The sequence below is a fragment of the Myotis daubentonii genome, chromosome 8 (genome assembly GCF_963259705.1).
Source record: "Myotis daubentonii chromosome 8, mMyoDau2.1, whole genome shotgun sequence".
Lineage (NCBI taxonomy): Eukaryota > Metazoa > Chordata > Mammalia > Chiroptera > Vespertilionidae > Myotis > Myotis daubentonii.
This window is the reverse complement of record NC_081847.1, coordinates 31,923,325-31,944,247: the sequence shown is the minus strand read 5'-3', so window position 1 is coordinate 31,944,247 and position 20,923 is coordinate 31,923,325. Positions and strand designations below refer to the sequence as shown.

At 46.5% G+C, this 20,923-nt stretch overlaps 1 protein-coding gene across 1 annotated transcript in view; it reads left to right on the top strand.

Annotated features, from left to right (window-relative positions):
• Positions 1-20,923, top strand: part of TGM3 (transglutaminase 3) — a 37,184-nt gene that overhangs the window by 3,041 nt on the left and 13,220 nt on the right. The window contains exons 2-7 of the mRNA XM_059705735.1: positions 5,709-5,882; positions 6,563-6,805; positions 7,692-7,810; positions 8,496-8,624; positions 11,201-11,378; positions 11,485-11,620. Of these exons, the coding sequence (XP_059561718.1) occupies positions 5,709-5,882; positions 6,563-6,805; positions 7,692-7,810; positions 8,496-8,624; positions 11,201-11,378; positions 11,485-11,620 (979 nt within the window). The remainder of the gene's footprint in view (positions 1-5,708; positions 5,883-6,562; positions 6,806-7,691; positions 7,811-8,495; positions 8,625-11,200; positions 11,379-11,484; positions 11,621-20,923) is intronic.

Genomic DNA, 20,923 nt, shown 5'->3' with positions numbered 1-20,923 from the left:
CCACCCCAGTCCACCTGCTTCCTTTCCTCTGGGGCAGCAGCTGCTCCCAGGTCAGCGGACACAGACCTGCCAGCAGCTGCATCCACCTGGAATGAGGTTACCGGGGATCAGTACAGACGGGGGTGAGCCCACGGGTTACGGCTACACGTCCAGGGGCGCGCTCTGCATTGGCTCTGCGCTCAGGCCCCACTCGCTGAGTGATCTTGGACAGGTCACTCAGCCGAAGTGTCTCCGGTTCCTCATCTCCAAAATGGGGTTGCTGCGGAGCCCTCCTCACAGGCGCTCAGTCCACACAGCTCATACTTTGGGGGACCTCTCCATAAGCCTACAGAAAACCCTCTGAGATGAAGTCCATTTTCTAACCGAGGCGATTCTCAGGGGGACTCTCCCACAAAGAGCTCCCTGCCCGCCTTGCCAGCCCCACACCTTTCCAGGTCCCCAGTGAGCTGTTCTTGTTCACCTCGGGTAACTCGTCCTCTGCTCCGCCTCCACCCGCTGGGCCGTACTCCGCGGGCGGGGCGTCCCTCTCCTCCCCAGGGCCCACGTGCCGCTGGGTGTGAGCCGAAGGGAGGAAAGTATTTCCCTGTCGCTCAGGAAATGAGGCCCCACAGCCTGTGTTCGGGGCTGAGAGGCGGGCTCACAAAGAGTCGACATTCTCCTCGTGTTCCTCCTGCGGGGAGAGGAGGCAGAGTCCCCGGTCCCCACCCCATCCCACCTCCTCCCAGAGGTGCTATGTGGCTCAGGTGAGGTAATTAATGTGAAAGAGTTTTGATCAGTGTAAAACGATATATCAACCTAAGGCAGTCATTCTCTGTCCTGGGTGCTTATTAGAAACACCAGAGAGTTCAAAATAAAAATACGAATGCTGTCCCTAAGCCAGACATTCTCAATTAACTGGCCCACCCCAACGCCCCAGGTGCCTCTCAGGTGCAGCAAGCTCTCTTAAGTGAACTGTCCAGAGTCCTTCCTTCCTCTGCTCTCCCCCTGACCGTGTTATGTTGAGACAGGCCGTGGGCTGTGAGTCGCCCTTTCTCTCTGGCAGCTTCCTGGAGCCATGCCAAGTCATGGCCACTCCAGCCACCTCGGTTGGCTGCAGGGTGGCAGCTTGGAGTCAGATGTGGTCAGACAACACTGGCTTCCAGTCTGGGCTTGGGTGCAGGCTCTGCCTGAGTGTGTGATATTCGGCAAGTGATGTCACCTGACTGGACTTTCAAATCCCTCATCTGTGAAGTGGGAATAATATCTCATAGGGTTTTGGACATAATGCAAGTAAAATGCTTAGCACAGCGCCTGGCACAGCAGACGTCCTCAATGGCAGCCCCCCAAAAAACTCAAACCCTCCTATGTTGCTTTTGTCATTATGTGTGGAATCCCAGGGGACTTGCACCCCCAACTTCTGGAGGTCCAGGTGCTAGTGATGAGCACATGTTGGATCTGAATACTAAGCCCACAAGGAAGTGCAGGCTTCACTCTCTCCTTCTACATATGGAGAAAGCATGTTCCGGGGACACTGAGACCGTGCCTGAGGCCTCAGCCTGCCAGACAACCAGTCCAGGGCCCTTCACTTCATCCCAGGAGCCTGACCGGCCCCTCCCTCAGCTACTGTCGGAACCCCCAGCTTCTCTCCAACTGGGTACCAAGCAACCCTACCACGTGTGCTGCACAGGGATTGCAAATGTCTGAATGTGGCGAAAAGATAAAGGGAATGGCACAGGCCCGAGAGAGAAGGAAGTGAGAGCAGAGAGGAAAGCACCTGTTCTTAGGGCTGGTGGTGGGGCCAGCCAGGAGTTGGAGATGTTCCGTGGGCTCAGGGGGCATTGAGAATGACTCATAGACCCTCAGTTACCAGGATCTAAGACCCGGATTCTGAGCCAAGCTCTGCTTCTAACCACCCCCGTAACCTCAGCAGATGGTTTCCCCTTTCGGGTCTCAGTTTTGTTACCTGTAATATGGGAATGTGGGATTACATCACTGTTTTTCAAGCTGCCATGTGTCACCCATTAGTAGGCTGTAAAATCATTTAGTGGATTATGACCAGCAATTAAAATGAAGTGGAACAGGAAAATGGCAGTAGGAGTTAGTGTTGTTCTGTGAAACTTCACATCAGGTATAGACCCCTGTAGAGAAACACTGTGAAATGTATTTCTTTTTTTAAAAATATATTTTATTGATTTTTTACAGAGAGGAGGGGAGAGAGATAGTTAGAAACATTGATGAGAGAGAAACATCAATCAGCTGCCTCCTGCACACTCCATACTGAGGATGTGCCCGCAACCAAGATACATGCCCTTGACCGGAATTGAACCTGGGACCCTCCAGTCCTCAGGCTGATGCTCTATCCACTGAGCCAAACCGGTTAGGGCGAAATGTATTTCTTAACGTGGTTTCTAAAAATGCTAAAGACACTTGGCTGGATTTTTAATATATTTATCAGCCCTAATCAACTCTAGAAATCTGTAAGATACAAATACGCCTTTGCCTAGAGAAGAGACACAGGGAATAAGGTCTGGGCAGGTGGGGGAGACCGGCCACTGGAGTATCAGTTATGTCATGTTGGGCCATCTGCCAGCAACTCTATGCTGTGGTCCTCCCAGGAAGAGGAGGTGAAAACCCCAGTCACTCACCCACAGCCCAGTCCCACTTACCTGTCTGCTGTAGGTGATTCAATTACAGAGTCAAGCCGATCAGGATTGAGACAGCTGACTAGTCACCCCCTTTCACAGTCTGGACTCTGTTCTGTGCTTCTCATGTTACCCCTGCCAGAGGTGGACCCAGAATAAGTTGGGGGGTTACATCATCAGGTATATGTGAATGACAGCGAAGCTCCAAATAGCAATGGCTTAGAGAAATAAACGAGATAGATGTTTCCTTTTTCCTTACCTAACAGGTGTGGATGTAGGCAGTTCTGGGCAGAAAAGGCAGCTGCACATGCCCCAGGGGCCCGGGACCACGCAGTCCCCTCACTGCTGTTCCCAGGGCACGCATGGTCCAGGATGACCACTAGAGCTCTGTCCATATCCCTCCACAGTCAGGCAGCGGGATGGAAGAAGGGGGAGGTGAGCCGGCTAAGGGTATTTGCCAACTATTTTGAAGAGGAAGCTGAGAACAGGTATTCAAACAAATACTTGCATATAAACGTTCATAAGAGCCACTGGGCTCTGGGAGGAAAGGGCGAAGCCTCTGCCATTGGCTCGGCCACAGCACATAGCGCATAACGCTGGACAGAGCAAAGAAGGATGTGGAGGGGAGGCAGATGCCACTATAGGTGTGGAATCCCTGAACCCCTCTTTCCTTACCCCTGTGTTGGGCAGAGGCTGTCTGGGGACGTTCTTTCTGCTCTCAAAGAGCTCATGTCTGGGATAGTGAGCTTCACCTGGAGGAAGACAAGCATCCTTTTGCGTTTAAGAGGGAGGTGAAGGGTCTCTAGAGCAAGCAGGTCAATCTCATGGCCCACGGGCCGCATGCCTCATTTATTTGGCCTGTCTTAGCCTTTGAGTTTGACCTGCTTGCTAGAGGGTTCATGTTGTCTGAACCCACATGGTCCTCAGGGCTCTTCTTTTTTCTCAAATAAGACAAGGAATAAAGTTCTACCAAATGTCAACCTGCAGGGATGCACAGCAGGTTGTGAGCAAGGTTGGGGAGGAAGCAAGGGTTTGAAAGGTGGGACCATTGCTCTAGAGAGAACTAGTATCTACACATATAGGGGTTGCCAGAGTGTGTCTAAGATCTGGGCTGTCTCCATTCACTATTTATGTCCAGGAACATTCATCTCCCCTCCCTCCCTCCGTCCCTTCATTCCCCTGTGTGTCCTTCCCTGAATTCAATAGATACTTGTCAATTGCATGAATGTTTTTGTTTCTCTGATTTTGTGCAAAAACTTAATGTATTCTTTCAATAATTACTTGTTGAATGAATGAATGAACGAATGAGAGGATGTGTGAATGAATGAATCTTTAGTACCATGAGCTGGTAGCAAGATCGCCTTCTGAGCACCCCTCTCCTCTCCGGGAGCTTTGTCTGGCTCACCACCCCAGAGGGGCTGGATTTCACTTGAAAGAGTATGATGAGTCCTCTGCCTATTTCCAAAGCTACTAGAAGGGGAGCCCCCAGCCCCAGGCCTGCCCTGGAGCCACACTATCTTCGCCTCACCTTTCCCTTGTGGTCAGAGCCTTTGTTCTAGTCTAGCCACATAACACACCTGCTCTCCTGTGCCTTGGCCTCTCTTCCTGTTCCCTGGGATGCAGGCTGCTCCATTGCACCTGACAAAATTGCCTCTTCCTTCAGGCCCAGCATCTTCATGAAGTTTTTTCTAATTCCTGAGACCAAAAGTGATTCTTTCCCGCCTGCATCTCCTAGACACCTTTCGCTGGGGAGGTCGGATTTACCCTGTTCCATCATTCAGTGTCTTACTCAACTGCTGAAGGTCTTTGAGGGTTAAAACTTATTTTCATACTTTTCACACTGCCAACATTGTGCCTAACCCAGTGTCCTGTGAGTAATAGGTACTCTCTCTATATATTTATTGAATAAAGGCCCCATATTCACCTTTTCTTATGGACTAAATCTTGAGGTGTAGTCATGATGGTTGTGGTATGACATTAGTTTTTGTTTTTTGTTCATTGAACTCCTTCATTCCTTTGTTTTCCTGGTTGTCCTAATGTGCTGGGCTTCAGAATACAAAAATCAAGAAGGCCCATTCTGGTGAAGAGAGATAGACACATGTAAAGAGAAGTTGTGTCTGGTGCTGGGATGTGCCTCCACACTCGCATAGCTGTGGTCTCATCATAAAGACAGAAAAATCAGTTTGGTTTGCAAAGGCATGGATGATGAAACGTCTCAAACATAACTCAGAGGAATAAAACTCTTTAAAGGTTTATGTAGACCAACCTTCCCAGACCTCATGGTACCGCTCATAAACTCTGCTCAGTTGAGCTCCATCACCTCCACAATCAAGTGAGAGGAAGGGGGGAGGGGCAGTGAATTTCGAGGTGTTTGCATTCAGGTGTCATCCAGAGGTCTCATGGGCCTTTGACCTGCTCCTTTACACTGCTCTTGCCAGTGAGTGTTTGAAGGTCCAATCTCCAGGCCTACAATCCTGCCCCGAGTCATGCTATCCTCCCCAGCATCAGAGGCCCAGGCCAGCACCAAGGTGTTGCACGTATAAAGCATTAAATACACAAGTAAACATTTGCTGGATGTTGGAGTGGGAAAAGGCACTGAGTATCTAACAGATGCAAAGGGAAAAGCAAACCAGCCAAACCAGGGCGGTGGAGTTGAGAAAACTAGCCTCCTCTCCATTCTATGTGAACCCCCATCCACCAAGGAACGGTGCTAAAAGTGGACAGAATGCGGGTGCGCTGGTTACGCAGCTCTCCTGGCTGGTTGGCTAAAGCTACACTGAGCACCTGGCCAGTTCCTTGAGGGCTGAGTGACAGCTGAGCAGGCAGCGTGGTCCGAATAGTGAATAGTGAAGGCAGAGGTTCCGCTGCTTGAAGGGCAGAGGGGAACCAACCGTCTGTGAAGTTCTCAGTATGTTCAGTCAAGGTCTTTGTATTTTAATGTGATTTTTCCTAGAAGTTTGGCACCTCGCTGACTAGTCCTTTGGTAATTTATACCTTTTCAAATAAGGTACTATTGTTTGAAATACCTTGCCATGCCACTATTCCTTGCCTCTCAGGACCTAAGGTCTTCTCTTTTCTGTCCCACAGATTTAAAACCTCAGAATATCGACTGGCAGATGTCTGCCAATCGGCAAGCGCATAGCACAGACAATTACAACAGCCAGGAGCTCATCTTGCGACGAGGTCAACCGTTCCGTTTCTCATTGACCCTCAACCGAGTTCTTAGATCTGGAGAAAGTCTGGGGTTCATAACCTCCACAGGTACCTGCTCCCTGCTCCCCCCTCCCCCACATCCACCTGAGTAGCCCATGGGACTGTGCATCCAAGAGGTGATGATGGTGACACGGGGGTCACTGGGCTCTGGGCTCCAGCCCAACTCTGCCATTGACTCTGTGTGACCTTGGGAAAGTTTCTGCCTGCCTTTGAGCACAAGAATCCTAGTCTTCAAATCAAGAGGAATTTGGCCTACATGGTCCGACTCTCTAGTTCAGCAGTTCTCAACCTGTGGGTCGCGACCCCTTTGGGGGTCGAACAACCCTTTCACAGGGATCGCCTAAGACCATCAGAAAACACATATATAATTACATATTGTTTTTGTGATTAATCACTATGCTTTAATTATGTTCCATTTGTAACAATGAAAATACATCCTGCATATCAGATATTTACATTACGGTTCATAACAGTAGCAGCATTACAGTTATGAAGTAACAACGAAAATAATTTTATGGTTGGGGGTCACCACAACATGAGGAACTGTATTAAAGGGTCACGGCATTAGGAAGGTTGAGAACCACTGCTCTAGTTGCTTCCAGCGCCACAGTGTGGTGCTTCCTTGGATGAGCCCGTGGAAGGGCCCCTGTGGTTGTGTTGGAACCTGATCCCTCCCTACAGTCTAGTCAGTAAGCCTTGGTTTTCATTGACCCCTTCTTCTTTTACAGGGCCCTCCCCCTCAGAATCAGCCAAAACGAAGGCTGTGTTTTCACTCTCCAATGGGACAAGTGGTGGCAGCTGGTATGCACAGCTCGTGTCCCAGAGGGAGAATACTCTGGACATCTCCATCTCCAGTCCTGCCAATGCACCCATAGGATGGTACACGCTGAACCTTCAGATCTCCTCCCAGGGCAACAACTTTACTCTGAAACTTGGGATGTTAATACTGCTCTTTAACCCCTGGTCACAAGGTAGGCACCTAACCACCCACACTCCCAGCCATCAGCTAAGCAGTGCCCGTGGAAAGGAGATGAGTGGGGTGGTTTTCATGGGCTTAGGTTTGATTAGGAAAAGTTTATGGGATATGGAAAAAGCATAGAAGCTATAAGTCAGAAGCAATAGGTCTGAGTCCCAGCTCTGCCAATTATCCAGCTGTGAGTCTGGACAGTCTCTCTATCTTTCTGATCCTCAAATTATTCACCATTAAATGGACATCCTGCTATTTCTTTTGGGGGTATTGCAGGAATCTCATGATCTTTTACAAACTGCATAGCATGATCTATATATATAAAAGGCTCATATGCAAAGTGTCCCCTTGAGAGTTCGACCAGGAGACCAGTTCGATCGCTCGCTATGATGTGCACTGAACACCAGGGGGCGACGCAGAACATGACGGGCAACCAGCTGCGGTGGGGCACTGAGGGAGCGAGGGAAGGAGGAGGTGGGGAGGTGGAGAGGCAGGGAATCTGATCGGCCCTGATTGCTAGCCAGGCCTAGGGACCCTATTCTTGCACAAATTTTGTGCACTGGGCCTCTAGTGTAGTTAAAAGGGACAAAGACCACAGCACAATTCTGTAACATAGAGATAGCTCTTTCCCTAAAGGAGCAAGTGTCTCATTCCTGGGGTCTCATTTTCAGACTCTCAGATATCCCAGCTTCTCTTTCAAACCCATAGTTCCCACGGTATCACTTGGAAGCATAATAGCCCAAAGCTTTCCTTCCTTGGTGGAGGTTGGGGGAAGGCTGCAGGTATGACTTGCTCCAACTCTCAGGCCAGTATTCAGGAGTGGGAGGAGGACTGTCTTACAGCTCCCTGTAGGATTCTAATCCCTGATATCTGATTTTTGTGTCAAACAGCGGATAGTGTCTTTATGAATAACCAAGCTGAGAGACAGGAGTATGTTCTGGAAGATTCCGGTGCCATATTTGTGGGAAGCACAAATCGAATTAGCATGATTGGCTGGAACTTTGGACAGGTAAAAGGGTCTTAGGGACGCTGGGGTAAGATCCCTATTACACAAGAAGCTCAGAAGCTGGCCCCGTAGAGATGTGGAAGTCCCCAAATCTATCTATTTGCCTGCCCTTCTAGTCATTCATTCAGAAAATATTTATTAAGCATCTACTATGTGCCAGGCCTTGGTTGCACAGAAAGGATGCCGAAGATGAATATGACAGATTTCTTGTCTTTGAGAAGGTCGCAATCTAGTGGGCAAAATCTAGTACTAATAATCAATGCAATGATGTGGTATTGGTGCTACAATACACAAATGAGGATAAGGCCCAGTAGAGACACTTGGGACAAAAATATAGTTTCTATTCATTCATTCATTCATTCCTGTGAGAATGGGATGAAACTTCCTTGCTGTGTGCATTTAACCTTTCGAGAGTCCTTCATTACTATTGTCACCGCCCCCCTCCAATCTGAAACCACGGAGTTCCCAGGTTTGCTCACCCTCCTGTACTGAGAGAGCTCTGGACAAGTTTGATGATTGAAGGCTGGGGGAGGTGGTTGTTCCTCAGTAGCTCTCAGTTCTGGAGGCTACAGAGCGAAAGGACCCAGGCACTTGCCGTGGTTCTCGCCAGCATAGCCCCCCAGCCCCTTAACGAGCCAACACCACTTGCCATTTCTTTCATCATAATGTATGGTTCCATTTCGAACAGTTTGAAGGAGACATTCTGAACATTTGCCTCGCGGTCCTGGATAGCAGTCTGAATTTCCGCCGTGACCCTGCTACTGACGTGGCCCGCAGAGGTGACCCCAAGTATGTCGGCCGCGTGCTGAGTGCCATGGTGAGTGATAACTAGTTGTTACCACATATCAGACCCAACTACGGGTTGGGCACATGCGCTTTTACACATGTGACCTCGTCGCAGCCTCACAAATGACAAATGCAGTTGGGCGAGTCCCATCCCCATTTTGCACACGTGGAGCGCGAGGCTCCTCTGAGGAAAGGACTGGCCTTCACACAGTGAGGGAACGGCGGACGCTGAACAGGAGCCGGGTCTGCCTGACTCCAAAGCCCTTTCCAGGGAACCAGGAGGCCTTTCTTGGGGGACAAGAGGACTTTGTCCCCTTAGTGCCCGTCAGAGCTGGGAGGGTGCCAAGCTGAGACTTGGCTCCACCCTGGGCCCACTTGGAAAGGAGGGACGCTCCAGAGTGAGGCTGGAGTGCGACGCCCCTTTGTTTTGATCCATCCCCTCCTCAGCACCGAGGGGGTGCTTGTCAGACTAGAGAGGCACAAGGCCAGCCCGCTCACCATCCACATGGGGAGCTGAAGCCCCAGGAGCTGAGTGAGGTGCTCACCGCTTGTGAGTCAAACCAGAACGAGGCCTCGAATTGCCCACCCAGGGCTTTCCCACTCGCCCAGTCTCTCCATTTGAGAGTCCTGCACCCCCCTTACACACACGCACACGTGCATGCACGCACACGCCGGATCCTGGGAGAATCTCTCATCTGCACTCAGTGTGCAGAGAACGTCTCCATCAGAAAGCGTCCAACTCTGGGATTAACCTGCTCAGGAGTTACAAATTAAAAAGCTGAAAGTCAGAGAGTTCTTGATCTTTAATCCTCTGAAACTAAATAATTACCCCACAGATGTCTTTAACTCCTTTTGTAATGGACTAGCATGTCCCAAGTCTCTTAACTTTGGAGTTGGAGCATGTCCAAGCTGACAAACTAATTATGCGGTTAGAAATTTGAACAACCTTCTAACCAGATGATACATATCTGGGGGTAATCAGAGAGGGCTCCCTGAAAGAGTGCAGTCTCGAACCTTGCAGGACAGGAGTGAGGAGGCCCAGGGGACATGGAGGCACTGAGGAGATGGGTGGGAACCAGGGTGGCTGGCAGAGAGAAAGTGGGATGTGGACTGAACCTTAAAAACCAAGTAGCCAAAGACAAGGTGCAGTCAGGTGACTTACGAAGCTGAGTCGCCTTGGCCCAGGAGAGGATGGGTGAGGCCAGCTGGCTCCAGAGCTCCAGCGGCTGCTGACTCACTCTCACCCTGGGGACAAACCGCTTTACATCAATGCCAATTTCCTTACTACACCTCCCTGCTGCTCTCTGCAGACCTCCTGGTTGGGCTGGGCCTGCGCTAATTATGACCTGTGCAGGGCTTTGAAATGCTCAGCTTTAGCCAGAGATGACCCTGCTGATTACCACTTTGGTGGCTGGAGCTCTGTGACTCAGGACATGGAAATGGGCTGCACAACCTTCCTTCCTGGAGGAGGCCCATCTTGCTTGATCCTGGCATTACTGTCCAGGCCCTCCTGGAAGGGATGCGGGCCTCACCCACCGCACGGAGGGGCCGTGAGAAACTGGGCCAGCCTGTCCTGGGCAAGGATCCTCTGCTCCCAGCCTGTCTGCTCCCATCAGGCCTTGCCACTTGCAGGCTCCACAAAGAGAGGGAGCAGGACTGGCAGGCTGAGGGACCCTGGTCCTGACCCTCGCTGTAGGTTTGGATGAATGCTGGTGAGAGAGTCATAAACTCTGAAAACTGGCTCCTGGGAGACACCTGAGAGCTTGTTTGTGTCTAACTTTCCCTGAAGCGAAGGTCCAGATGGGTGAGTTAACTTACCCACAACCACCGAGCTGACGGTGCCAAGGCCGGGCTTGTTACCCAGGTCTCTCTTTCTTTCTCTCCCTTTCAGCTTTGTATTTTGGAAATTTAATAATACGAAGTTCAGACTTTCACATAAGTAGAGAGAGAAGTAAAATGAACTCCTGCGTACTCATGACCAGCTCAGCAGTTACCCACTTCTGACCAGTCTTGCTTCATCTCTGACCCCCTCCTCCACAGATTAATTTAAAAATCCCAGATATTACATCATTTCATTCATAAATGTTTCAATATGTGTCTCTAAAAGACAATGGAACTCGGGCCTCTCAATTTCTAGTCCAGTGCTCTCTTCACACTGCATCATGGTTGTGTTACTTGTTAATCATGCCTTAAATTGAATGAATGAGTGAGTGAATGTAAAACAATATTCCATCTTTATTCTTTCCAAGAAGAAGTTAGTTTCTAAAGTTCTAAAGTGATCTTTTAGAAGACCAGTACACCCAAGAGAGTTTCAAACCTCTGCAGGCTGGTTTCTGACCCTGCTTTGCCCCTGATGAGCCTGCTGCTCATAACTGACACATGGGTCAGGGGCAATCAAACATGGCCAGTTAAGCAAAGCACTTTTAAACCCATAAACTACTCAATGCTGCTAAGGGAACATTATACAGTTACCATCCCCAAATCACCTAGGAAGACACAGGAAATTCACTGGATGGCTCCCTGGTTCCTTCCTCACCTCCCCATCTTGTCCCCTGAACTCTGCGTGTCACTCTCCGATGACTCATTGAGGATTTTTCTCCTGCCCAGGTCAATAGCAATGATGACAACGGTGTGATAGCTGGGAACTGGAGTGGCAGCTACGCCGGTGGCCGGGACCCCAGGAACTGGAACGGCAGTGTGGAGATTCTCAAGGAGTGGAAGAAATCTGGCTTCAGGCCAGTCCGATTCGGCCAGTGCTGGGTCTTTGCTGGGACCCTCAACACAGGTACCCTAGCGTGTGACGTGCCTTTGCTGGGTCAGTGGGCAGCAGTGGGGTGCTCCATGGTCGTCCTCACTGCCACCCGCAGTCTCACACCACCCTTGACTTGCAGTGCTGCGGTGTTTTGGGATTCCCGCCCGGGTGATCACCAACTTCAACTCAGCTCATGACACAGACAGAAACCTCAGCGTGGATGTGTTCTACGACCCCATGGGAAACCCCCTGGACAAAGGCAGTGATAGCGTTTGGTGAGTGTCTAACCCAGCGGTTCTCAACCTGTGGGTCGCGACCCCTTTGGCTGTCAAATGACCCTTTCACAGGGGTCGCCTAAGACCATCCTGCATATCAGATATTTACATGACGATTCATAACAGTAGCAACATGACAGTTATGAAGTAGCAACGAAAATAATTTTATGGTTGGGTCACCACATGAGGAACTGTATTTAAAGGGCCAGAAGGTTGAGAACCACGGGTCTAACCCCTTCTGAGCATCAAATCTGAGCAGCTTCTTGCTCTCCGCAGGCTCTGGGGCCTGGCTCCAAACAGGAGTTGGGAAGCAAATAGCGTGTCAGCACCTGGTTGAGAATAGGGTTCCCAAAGCGCTGATGGCACATCTAGCAAGACCCAAAGCAGCTCTTCTCAGGGCTCTGCCAACTCTGGTGGTTTGCTCTGGTTTGCAGCCGGATGAACAGCCTGACACCAGTTCATACCCCATGTGATACCAGGTGTGGCTCAGGGGCTCTGAGAAACTGCCCTAATTCATGGGGTCCACAAGACCCTATAAATTAGAAGATAAACATTGAAGCCATCGATTTTCCAGTAATAAATATAAATTTATCTCACTTCAGGCAGCTCATATAATTTATAGACTTTCTTTTTAAAAAGCGATCCATTTTCTCTTACTCATATATACTTTTTATGTACCTTGCTTGATAGAATAAAAATCAGTTTATTCTGGATTCCAACCGAAAATAAGAAGTTTTATATGTATATGGGCATGTATATTTCTAACTATAAATAGGCCATGTGCACATGTATCTGTGCACATATGTCATGTATAACACATGTAAACTGAAAGTAAGTTATATAAAACTTATATACATATATCTATAACTTCATACTGCAGTATATATACATAAAATAGATATTATTACAGCTCTTCAAGGTTATGCCACATGCCTAATTATTACCAGATGGCAACTGAAAGTAATTATGTCTGTATTTGTATATTCAACTCGATATTTATGTGTCTATAAATAAAGTACTCACATATGTCAGTAATCCATTTCAAAGGACACACACAAACACACAATCACTCACATATAGATACGGTAGACAACCTGATAGCAGATGCCATCTTCTTTCCAGATGTTCAACTTTGAGATAGTCTCTAAAATATCCTTTAACACTCATTATTCCCAGAATAAGTAGGTTCCACTTTACTGGCATATGCTTGCTGTAACTAATGGAATAAAGGAAAATAAAAATTCATAGAGAAAGCTGTTAGGACCAGCAACAGCCCTGTGCCAACAATGGAAGTGTGTAATATAAGCAGCCGTTCCCTCTGCAGGAAAGCGAGGCTCATGTAAGTCACTCAGGGTCACATGTGTTAATGGGGGAGAGAGAGCTTCTGTTAGGATGTCCTTTCATGATCTGCACATACACAACTTTCTCTCCAATGACAATGACATTGCTACTTTTGGCCAGATTTTGTTTTCCAGTTTCTCTTAATTAGTTATCTTTTCTTCTCCCTGGTTTCTTCCTTTTGTTATTTTGCCCAAAATCCCATTGCGACCTGTTCTGGTTGTTAGGACAGTGCCCTTCTTCACTAAAGGAGATGACTGGTCCAACAAGATGACTGATTCGGGGAGGGGCGGCAGGGGTCCCGTTTGGCATAACCCTTCCGTGACTATCCTGCAGACTAGAAACTGCAGGGAGACCAGAAAGCCCTCTACTGGAAGCATTCCTGGTGCTGCTAGGGAGCAGGGCGTGGGGAAGCCATGAGTAGAGGCTGATGAAGGACTTAGGATGGTGTGTGGGGCACCAGGTGAGTGACTCAGGGAGGGAATTGTCAAAAAAAAGGCTCCCTGGGAGCAGGAAGGTGGGGCTTCTAAGCTGAACGTGGAATTAGAACCCAGATCTCTTGGTGACTGGTTCATATCAGTGTCATAATTCATTACAAATAGAATCATCGTGGGGCAAGTAGGGGCCCATGGAGACATTCCAGGGTGTTTCCATTGTCATTTGGGGGGGCTTCATTGGAAGGTGTCAGACCGCATAGCTTTGACTTTTGCTGGGAGTGTCATCACCCCTCTCCTTCCCAAGACCCACCATCCTTTCCTGAACCCTCCTCAGAAAGCAGTGGGTGCCGACGTTCCTCCTGCCCCTTTCCCTGCTGGCTGTGGGTGGGGACCCAGCACTGGACGGTGTGAGGACAGGGAGTCCTGGGTCCTAGTTTCAACCCCACCACCATCTTGCTCTAGGACTGACGTAAGCCACCTCATCTTTCTGGTCCCAAGTTTCTTCATCAGTGAGCTATAATGGTTGGCCTAAAACTAAGTGTTCACTTAAGTTTCTTACCAGCTTTAATCTCTTGATTCTCTGCCACTTCAGCTCAGACGACTTTTTGTATGAGATGGCAAGGGAGCTTTCCCCTCCCCTCCACATGGATCCCACCCAGGGTGGGGGAGTTAAACCACCAGTCCTTTTCTGCCTGGGGTGAAATTACTAGCCTATTATTACCAGGACAGTTTGGGTTTGGACAGAAAACCTTTGATCTGAATCTTCTATGTTGTAAATGTTGAAAGCTTTTAGAAATTGTCCAGTCTTTCCCCAAGTATTAGAAGGTAAGAATCAAGTGAGATTAAGCATCTGAAAGTAATTAATAATATTAACAGCAACAGCTAATAGTTCGTTGAGCAACTGTTGTGTGCCAGGGACTTTTCTAAGTGTTTACCTTTACTCTTCGGAAATGATGAGGTAGGCACTGCCATCCCCATTTTATAGTTGAGGAAACCAAGACACTGGTCATTTATTCGCGGGCATGGGACTGGGAAATGGTGAAGCTGGGCTTGGAACCAAGGTGATGTAAACTCTTCAGCACCAGAGAGCTGCCAGACAATATTTTTATGATGACTCCTGACTGATGTTTGAGAAATCTGACAGCTTAATTGAGATTTTTCAGAGGGGTTGGCTGGACACCAACCAGGGTTCTGAGTAGGTGCTATCCAGCCCATGCCGATGGAGAAGCTGGGTTCTTGGGTTCACACTTAGGCAGCAAGTGCCACTTCTCTATAAGACTAAACCCTGTCTCAGGGGCTCAGTGAAGGGAAGTGACTTGCCCAAAATCGAACTGTGAATTAGTGTCCAAGCTCTTTCAACAGGACTTTCCTAGGTCAAAGGACATTAGGGCTAAAAGGGACCTTAGGAAGGGACCTGCTCATTTCATAAATGAGAAAACAAAGGCCCAGAGAGAAGTAAGGCTAAACAGCTGGAGACATGTAGGCACTCTAAATAAGTGTGTGACTCCACATAAGTTCCTTAACTTTTCTGCACCTTCATCTCCTATCTGGAAAATGAAGGGCTAGATTAGGGGACCGCAGCAATTTCTTCCAGATCTTTCTTTAAATCACATTCTTCTAAGCCATTCCGCACATAACAATGGTTTGGCTTAAGAGGCACAAGGTTCTGGAGTGATCATGTCTTAAGAGTAGGGACACTTTGTATGGAGTTATGTCTGGGATGCTTCTTCTGGACCCCTGTACAGGAGGTCTCTGAGGCCTGCTCCGTAACCAAATGATCTGGAACTGTGTGGCCAAGGTTATCTTTATCTTGATATTGCAGACTTGTTTTCTTATCTTACTTGATTCCTCAGTTTCTGGAGTCACAGACCTGACTCGACTTGTAGACTTTATAGAGGTACGAGGTGGAAGGCACGTGGGATCGCCCTGCCCTGTCATCAGGGAGGTGGAGTCCGCCAGTTCTGGAGAAAAGCTGTTGGCAACCCACCCGTCAGCCGAGTCCTTGGCTCCCAATGCAATCTCTCCATGGCTATTAGTCTCCACCACTATTTACCCAGCCCCCAATGTACCTACAGCCCCTTGCTCAGATTCCTGGTAAGGAAACCAAGGCCCCAGAGTAATTCAGTTCAGAAAACACAAGTACGTACTGTCTGCCAGACCCTGCACTGAGCACCTGGACACCAAAGGCAGTGAGACGCAGGAACAACATTGGAGAAGGTCATGGCTGCGTGAGAAGATAGGCAATGGTGGCGTAAAAGAAGTCAAATGATAGCACGGGGTGGTTGGCACTCTCTAGGCATGTCAGGAAAAGTTTTTGGAGGAAGTAGAATCTTAACTACATTTGGAAGGACAAATAGGAGCTTACCCGTGGAAAGGGAAAGGGATTGGGGTCACTTTCTAGACTGGGTCTTCTAACCCCATAAATCCAAAGATAAGCATAACTGAGTTGTTGTCTCTAGGGCACTGGTTTATAAGCGTCAAAGATTTCATTAGAACTGGCTCGGGTGGAGGGAGACAGGCGGGGCAGGAATGCATCTTTCAATAAGTGCCTACAGCCTGTCCTATTCCTGAGCTCCTACTGCTAAACCCTCAAGACAGGAACAGGGGCTGGGAGTGTGGCACACACCAAGAAACCAACCAGAATTTCCATGGCGGCGCCCGCGGGCCTCTGAAAGGCACATACATCCCAAAGTGTGAGTAAAGTGCTGGCTCCTAAACGAGGGAGGAACCAGGACTTGTTTGTTTATTATCTGCTCTTTATCAAATTCCCGCCTTGCAAATAATTATTAAAACAGCTACTTACCTTTTTTTTTTTTTTTAACCAACCCACCCTTCCCCTAGGGTTCTCTACCAGGAAGAAAACAAATATGAAACTTGGTGCTGTTACTGCTTTTTCATCCCGCTCTTGCCTCTTGTATCCATCTAGGATCCTCTTTCCACACTCTTGCTTTCTCCTGGGTAAATTCTAACTGATCAAAAAGACGTTTTGTGCGTCTTCCAAGAGATCATTTTTACGATGGCTTTTTTTTTTCTTTTACAATTATAGAAATTGCAGAATATATCATCTGTACTCTGATGTTTAACATACTTTTAATATTTGATCATTTTCTATCCAATATTTTCTCTGTGTGTTGTTTATAGAATTGGGATTGCACATTTTACACGGCATGGGTACAAGACAAAGCATATGGCACATACATCCTTCTTTTTCCCACCCTTGGAAATCAACCACATCACACAGTTTTAAATCCTATTTTTTTAACTAAACATTATCAGCATGGTCCCTCTGTCCTTAAATAATCTCCAAAAATAAGATTTAAATGTATCACACTCCATGGAGTGGTTGAACCATATCTCTTTCCCTGCTGTTACTATTTCCCATTCTCTATGCTACCTGTCTAGTTCCCTTTGTTTCCTCTTATTATATATAACACTGTAGTGAGCATTCTTATATGTCAATCTTGAGCATGCCTGTTTTTAGTCTCATAGAACGATTTCTAGAAATGGTATATCCTGAGTTAAAGGAAATGCACATTTTAAAGGCCTCTGACATCTATGGCTGCTGCCTCCCAAGAAGATTCTAATAACCTATACTTCATTACTGTAGTGAACAAGGGTCTTCCTTCCTCCCACTCATCTCATTGGTTGGTATTATCTGGACTTAGCTGTGGGCTCCCCGCTGGTGGCCTTCTCCCTCTCTGCCTTGTGTTGGAGCTGACTCTGTAGTTCCCTGTTCCCCCGCCAGACGCAGCAGGGCCACGCTGCTCCTGAGAGGTATGTACAGAGCACTCTCACTCCTCTGGCAGCCCTCGTGCACCGCATCCTCTGGTCCCCACGGGCAGCCTCTCACAACACCCAAACTGAAAATAATTTTTCCCTGGTAATAAAAACATAAATAAGAAGAGTCATTAGTAATATAACTACCCAAAGAAAAATACTAATGACATTATAGATCCTTTAGACATTTCATTCTGTTTATATTCACACACATTAGATGTATGGGTGTTGAGTTTCAGTTACTCAAATAGGACCAAGTTGAGTGGTCTCTTTTATCGTCTTTTAGATCTTTCTATGTTAATAAATTAAAATGTAGTGCGGTTGAGGTGCTGAGGGTAGAGGGATTGAGCAAAAAAGGGGAAAAAAGAGAAAAACTCATGGACATGGACAATAGTGTGGTGTTTACAAGGGGGAGAGGTAGGAGAGTGTATGGGGGGATAAACGGTGACACATAGAGGCTTGACTTGGGGTGGTGAACACACAATACAGTGTACAGATGATGTGCTGTGGAATTGTGCATCTGAAACCTGTATAATTTTGTTAACCACTGTCACCCCAAGAAATTCAATAATAAGGAATAAATAAAAATGTAGCGGTAGTATAGTGTGGTAGTTAAAAGCAAAGGCACTGCAGCCCTCCTGCCTGGATTTAAATCCCACTCTCCCTCCTTACTCGCTGGGAGACCTTAAACAAGTCACTTACCTACTCTGTGCCTCGGTTTTCAGAATTGTCGAACAGGGATAATAACTCCTACCTTATAAGAACGTTGTGAAGATTAAATGAGTTAACATATAGGGAAGTTAGAACACATGATAACTTTCTAGGTTTACACATAACGTATTAGCTATTAGTGTTTATATAGTATATACATTTTAAAATATTCATTTATTTTGTAATTATAGTATTATAGAAGTAATAGAAACTGAAAACATTACAAGAAATAAATAATGGAAAACTTGGTTTAATGTGCACCCAAATCTGTTCATAGGCACAATATATACACCAAACTGTTATCTAGACTGTGATTATCTAAAATAATAGAATTATTGGGACTGATTTTTTAATATATAATTTTCTAAATTCAAAAATGTTCATGATATTTGTATATATTTTCATATATATATATACAATAGGATGATGGGCATTGTTCTTTTTACACATTGTCACCTACATATTTTGTAACTTGCTTTCCTTACTTGAGGATATATTTTAGACATCTTTCCCTGTACGTGCCAGGTTGATTTTGCTCATTCTTCTGGAGGGCTCTGTGATATTTGATTGCATGGCTGTGCCACAATTTATCTGAGCCATTCCCTCACTGATGAACTTTTCCTCCATTAATTTTGGTATTACAAACAATGCTTCAGTGAACATCTTTCCATATGCATCTAGGTGCACTCATGAGAGTTCTTTAATAAGAGAAATTATTAGAAGTGGAATTGCTGGCTCATTGCATCTACAGATTTGTAAAGGTTTTTGATACTCATTGCCAACTTGCCCTTCACAAATGTCAGACCAGCTTAAACTCCCACAGTGCACCGCAATGCTGGCTTTCCCACACCTGGAATGAGTATCACAGAACAATGCCCATCATCCTATGCTTTCATTTTTGTTAGTCTAACAAGTGTAATGGTATCTGTCATTTTAATTTTCTTTTAACGGTAGTGAGGTTAAAACCATTTTCACATGTTTAGTGATCATTGGTATTTCTTGTGAAAATTGCCTGCTCATTGGCCATTATTGGCGTGTTTGAGTTTTTACTCTGTGTATTTTTCTTATTGCTTTGTAGGTACTTTATAATACTGATTATAGTAAATTTCTGTCTACCATATATGTTGCATGTATTTCCCCCACTTTGTTGATTTTTTCCCCATCGTTTTCTCATTCGTCTTCAGTTTGAGTAATTTCTACTGATCTATCTTCAAGTTTACTGACTCTTCCCTCTGTCATTTCTATTCTGCTAATAAGCGCATCCATGGAATTATTTAATTTCAGATACTGGACTTTTTCCAGTTAAAATTTTCCATTAGGCATATATATAGTTTCTACTTTTCTGCTAAGAATGCCTCTTTTTATCTGTTATGAGCATATTTTCCTTTATTTCATTGAGCATAGTTATAACAGCTGCTTTAAAGTCCTTGTCCAATAATTCCAACATCTAGGTTATCTAAGGATGAGTCACTATTGATTGTCTTTTCCCTTGAGGATAAGTCCTGTTTTTCTGTTGTTTTTATATGTTGATATATAAACATATTGAGTGATTTGGAATTCTATCGTAGACATTGGGTATGTCTGCATTCTGATATTTGGTATGTTGTCCCAGCTGTCTTACCTGGGGTAGACTCAAACTGCAAGCTCTCTCACTGTGGTGACAGAAGCTCAGGTCTCAGTGAACGTTTGTCTTTAGCTGGACTGCTTGTGGTGGGCCTCATACATCATGGTTAAGAGGTCACCGAGAAGTGTGGGCTTCTCTTTCTCTGATTCTTTACTTTCTAAGACTTCCCCCGAGTGTCCTTGGTTGACCCAGGCTCCGTTTCTTACCTCCTCTGTCTGTTGGAGTTTTTACTGCTCTGCATTTTATCCCAACTGTGGCCTATCCGAGGGCAAAGTCATCAAAAGTGCAACTCAACCCATGCTATCCCCTTCCTCCAGGTTTTGGCTCCCTTCCAACTTTGTTCACTCCCAGAGTGTTGTCTTTTTTTGTTTTGTTTTTTTGTTTTTGTTTTTTTCAGTTTATTGTTATCTGCAGAAGGAACTATCCACTATGAGCTTATTCCTCTATGTTGGAAACAGAATCACAGTTTGTGTGTTTGTTTGCTAGGTTGGTATATGCAAGACTAATATTTTGAAATAGTCATGTATCAGTCTTTTCCTTTATGGCTTCTGAAGTTGAGTCTCTTCCTAAAACTACCTTCTCCACCTTGTGAGTATTTAAAAAGAAATGTTTTTTCAAGTTGAAAAGAAGTTGGATTTATGTCAGACTTATATCTTCTTCTAGTTGAACCTCAGACAGCCAAAGCCAATGTTAATGTCATTGCTGTAGGATTGGAGAGGAAAGAAGAGGGCAGAAGCAAGAATGAATAAGACTTTGGCTAATTGGCAGTACCTGGTGAGGGAGGGGACTGGTGACTGAGACATACCAATTGGGAGGCACGGGAATGCCACTGATCAAGGACATTTTAGGGCTGGTCATTCTTCAATCCAGACCTCAGCCCAAAGGCTTAGTGGCTCCCAGCACTCCCACTGCAGTCCTGTTCATTTTCAGCCCACACGAAACATAAGTATAGGGCACACAAGAGTAAACTGCATGGGTTTACCAGCTGGTTCACTGGCTCTAACCTGGTTCTGCTCTGCTCCTCAGAAGGGCAGTAGAACATGGTGGTCAAGGACATAGAGTTTGGAGTTAGGCATACCTGGGTCCACACTGATTCTGTCATTGTTAGCTGCTAACTTCTCTGAGCCCAGTATCCCCTTTTATGAGTTGGGCATAGAAATAGTACCCATTTCAGCCCTGGCCAGGTGGCTCAGTTGGCTGGAGGATCGTCCCGTAGACCAAAAGGTTGTAAGTTTGATTCCTAGTCAGGGCACATACCTAGGTTGTGGGTTCAATCTCCAGTCAGAAGGCAACCGATTGATGTTTCCCTATCACATTGATGTTTCTCTCTCTCTTTCTCTTTCCCTCTTTTTTTTTCTCTCTCTCTCATCAATGAACATGTCTTCAGGTGAGGATTAAAAGACAAATGGTATCCTT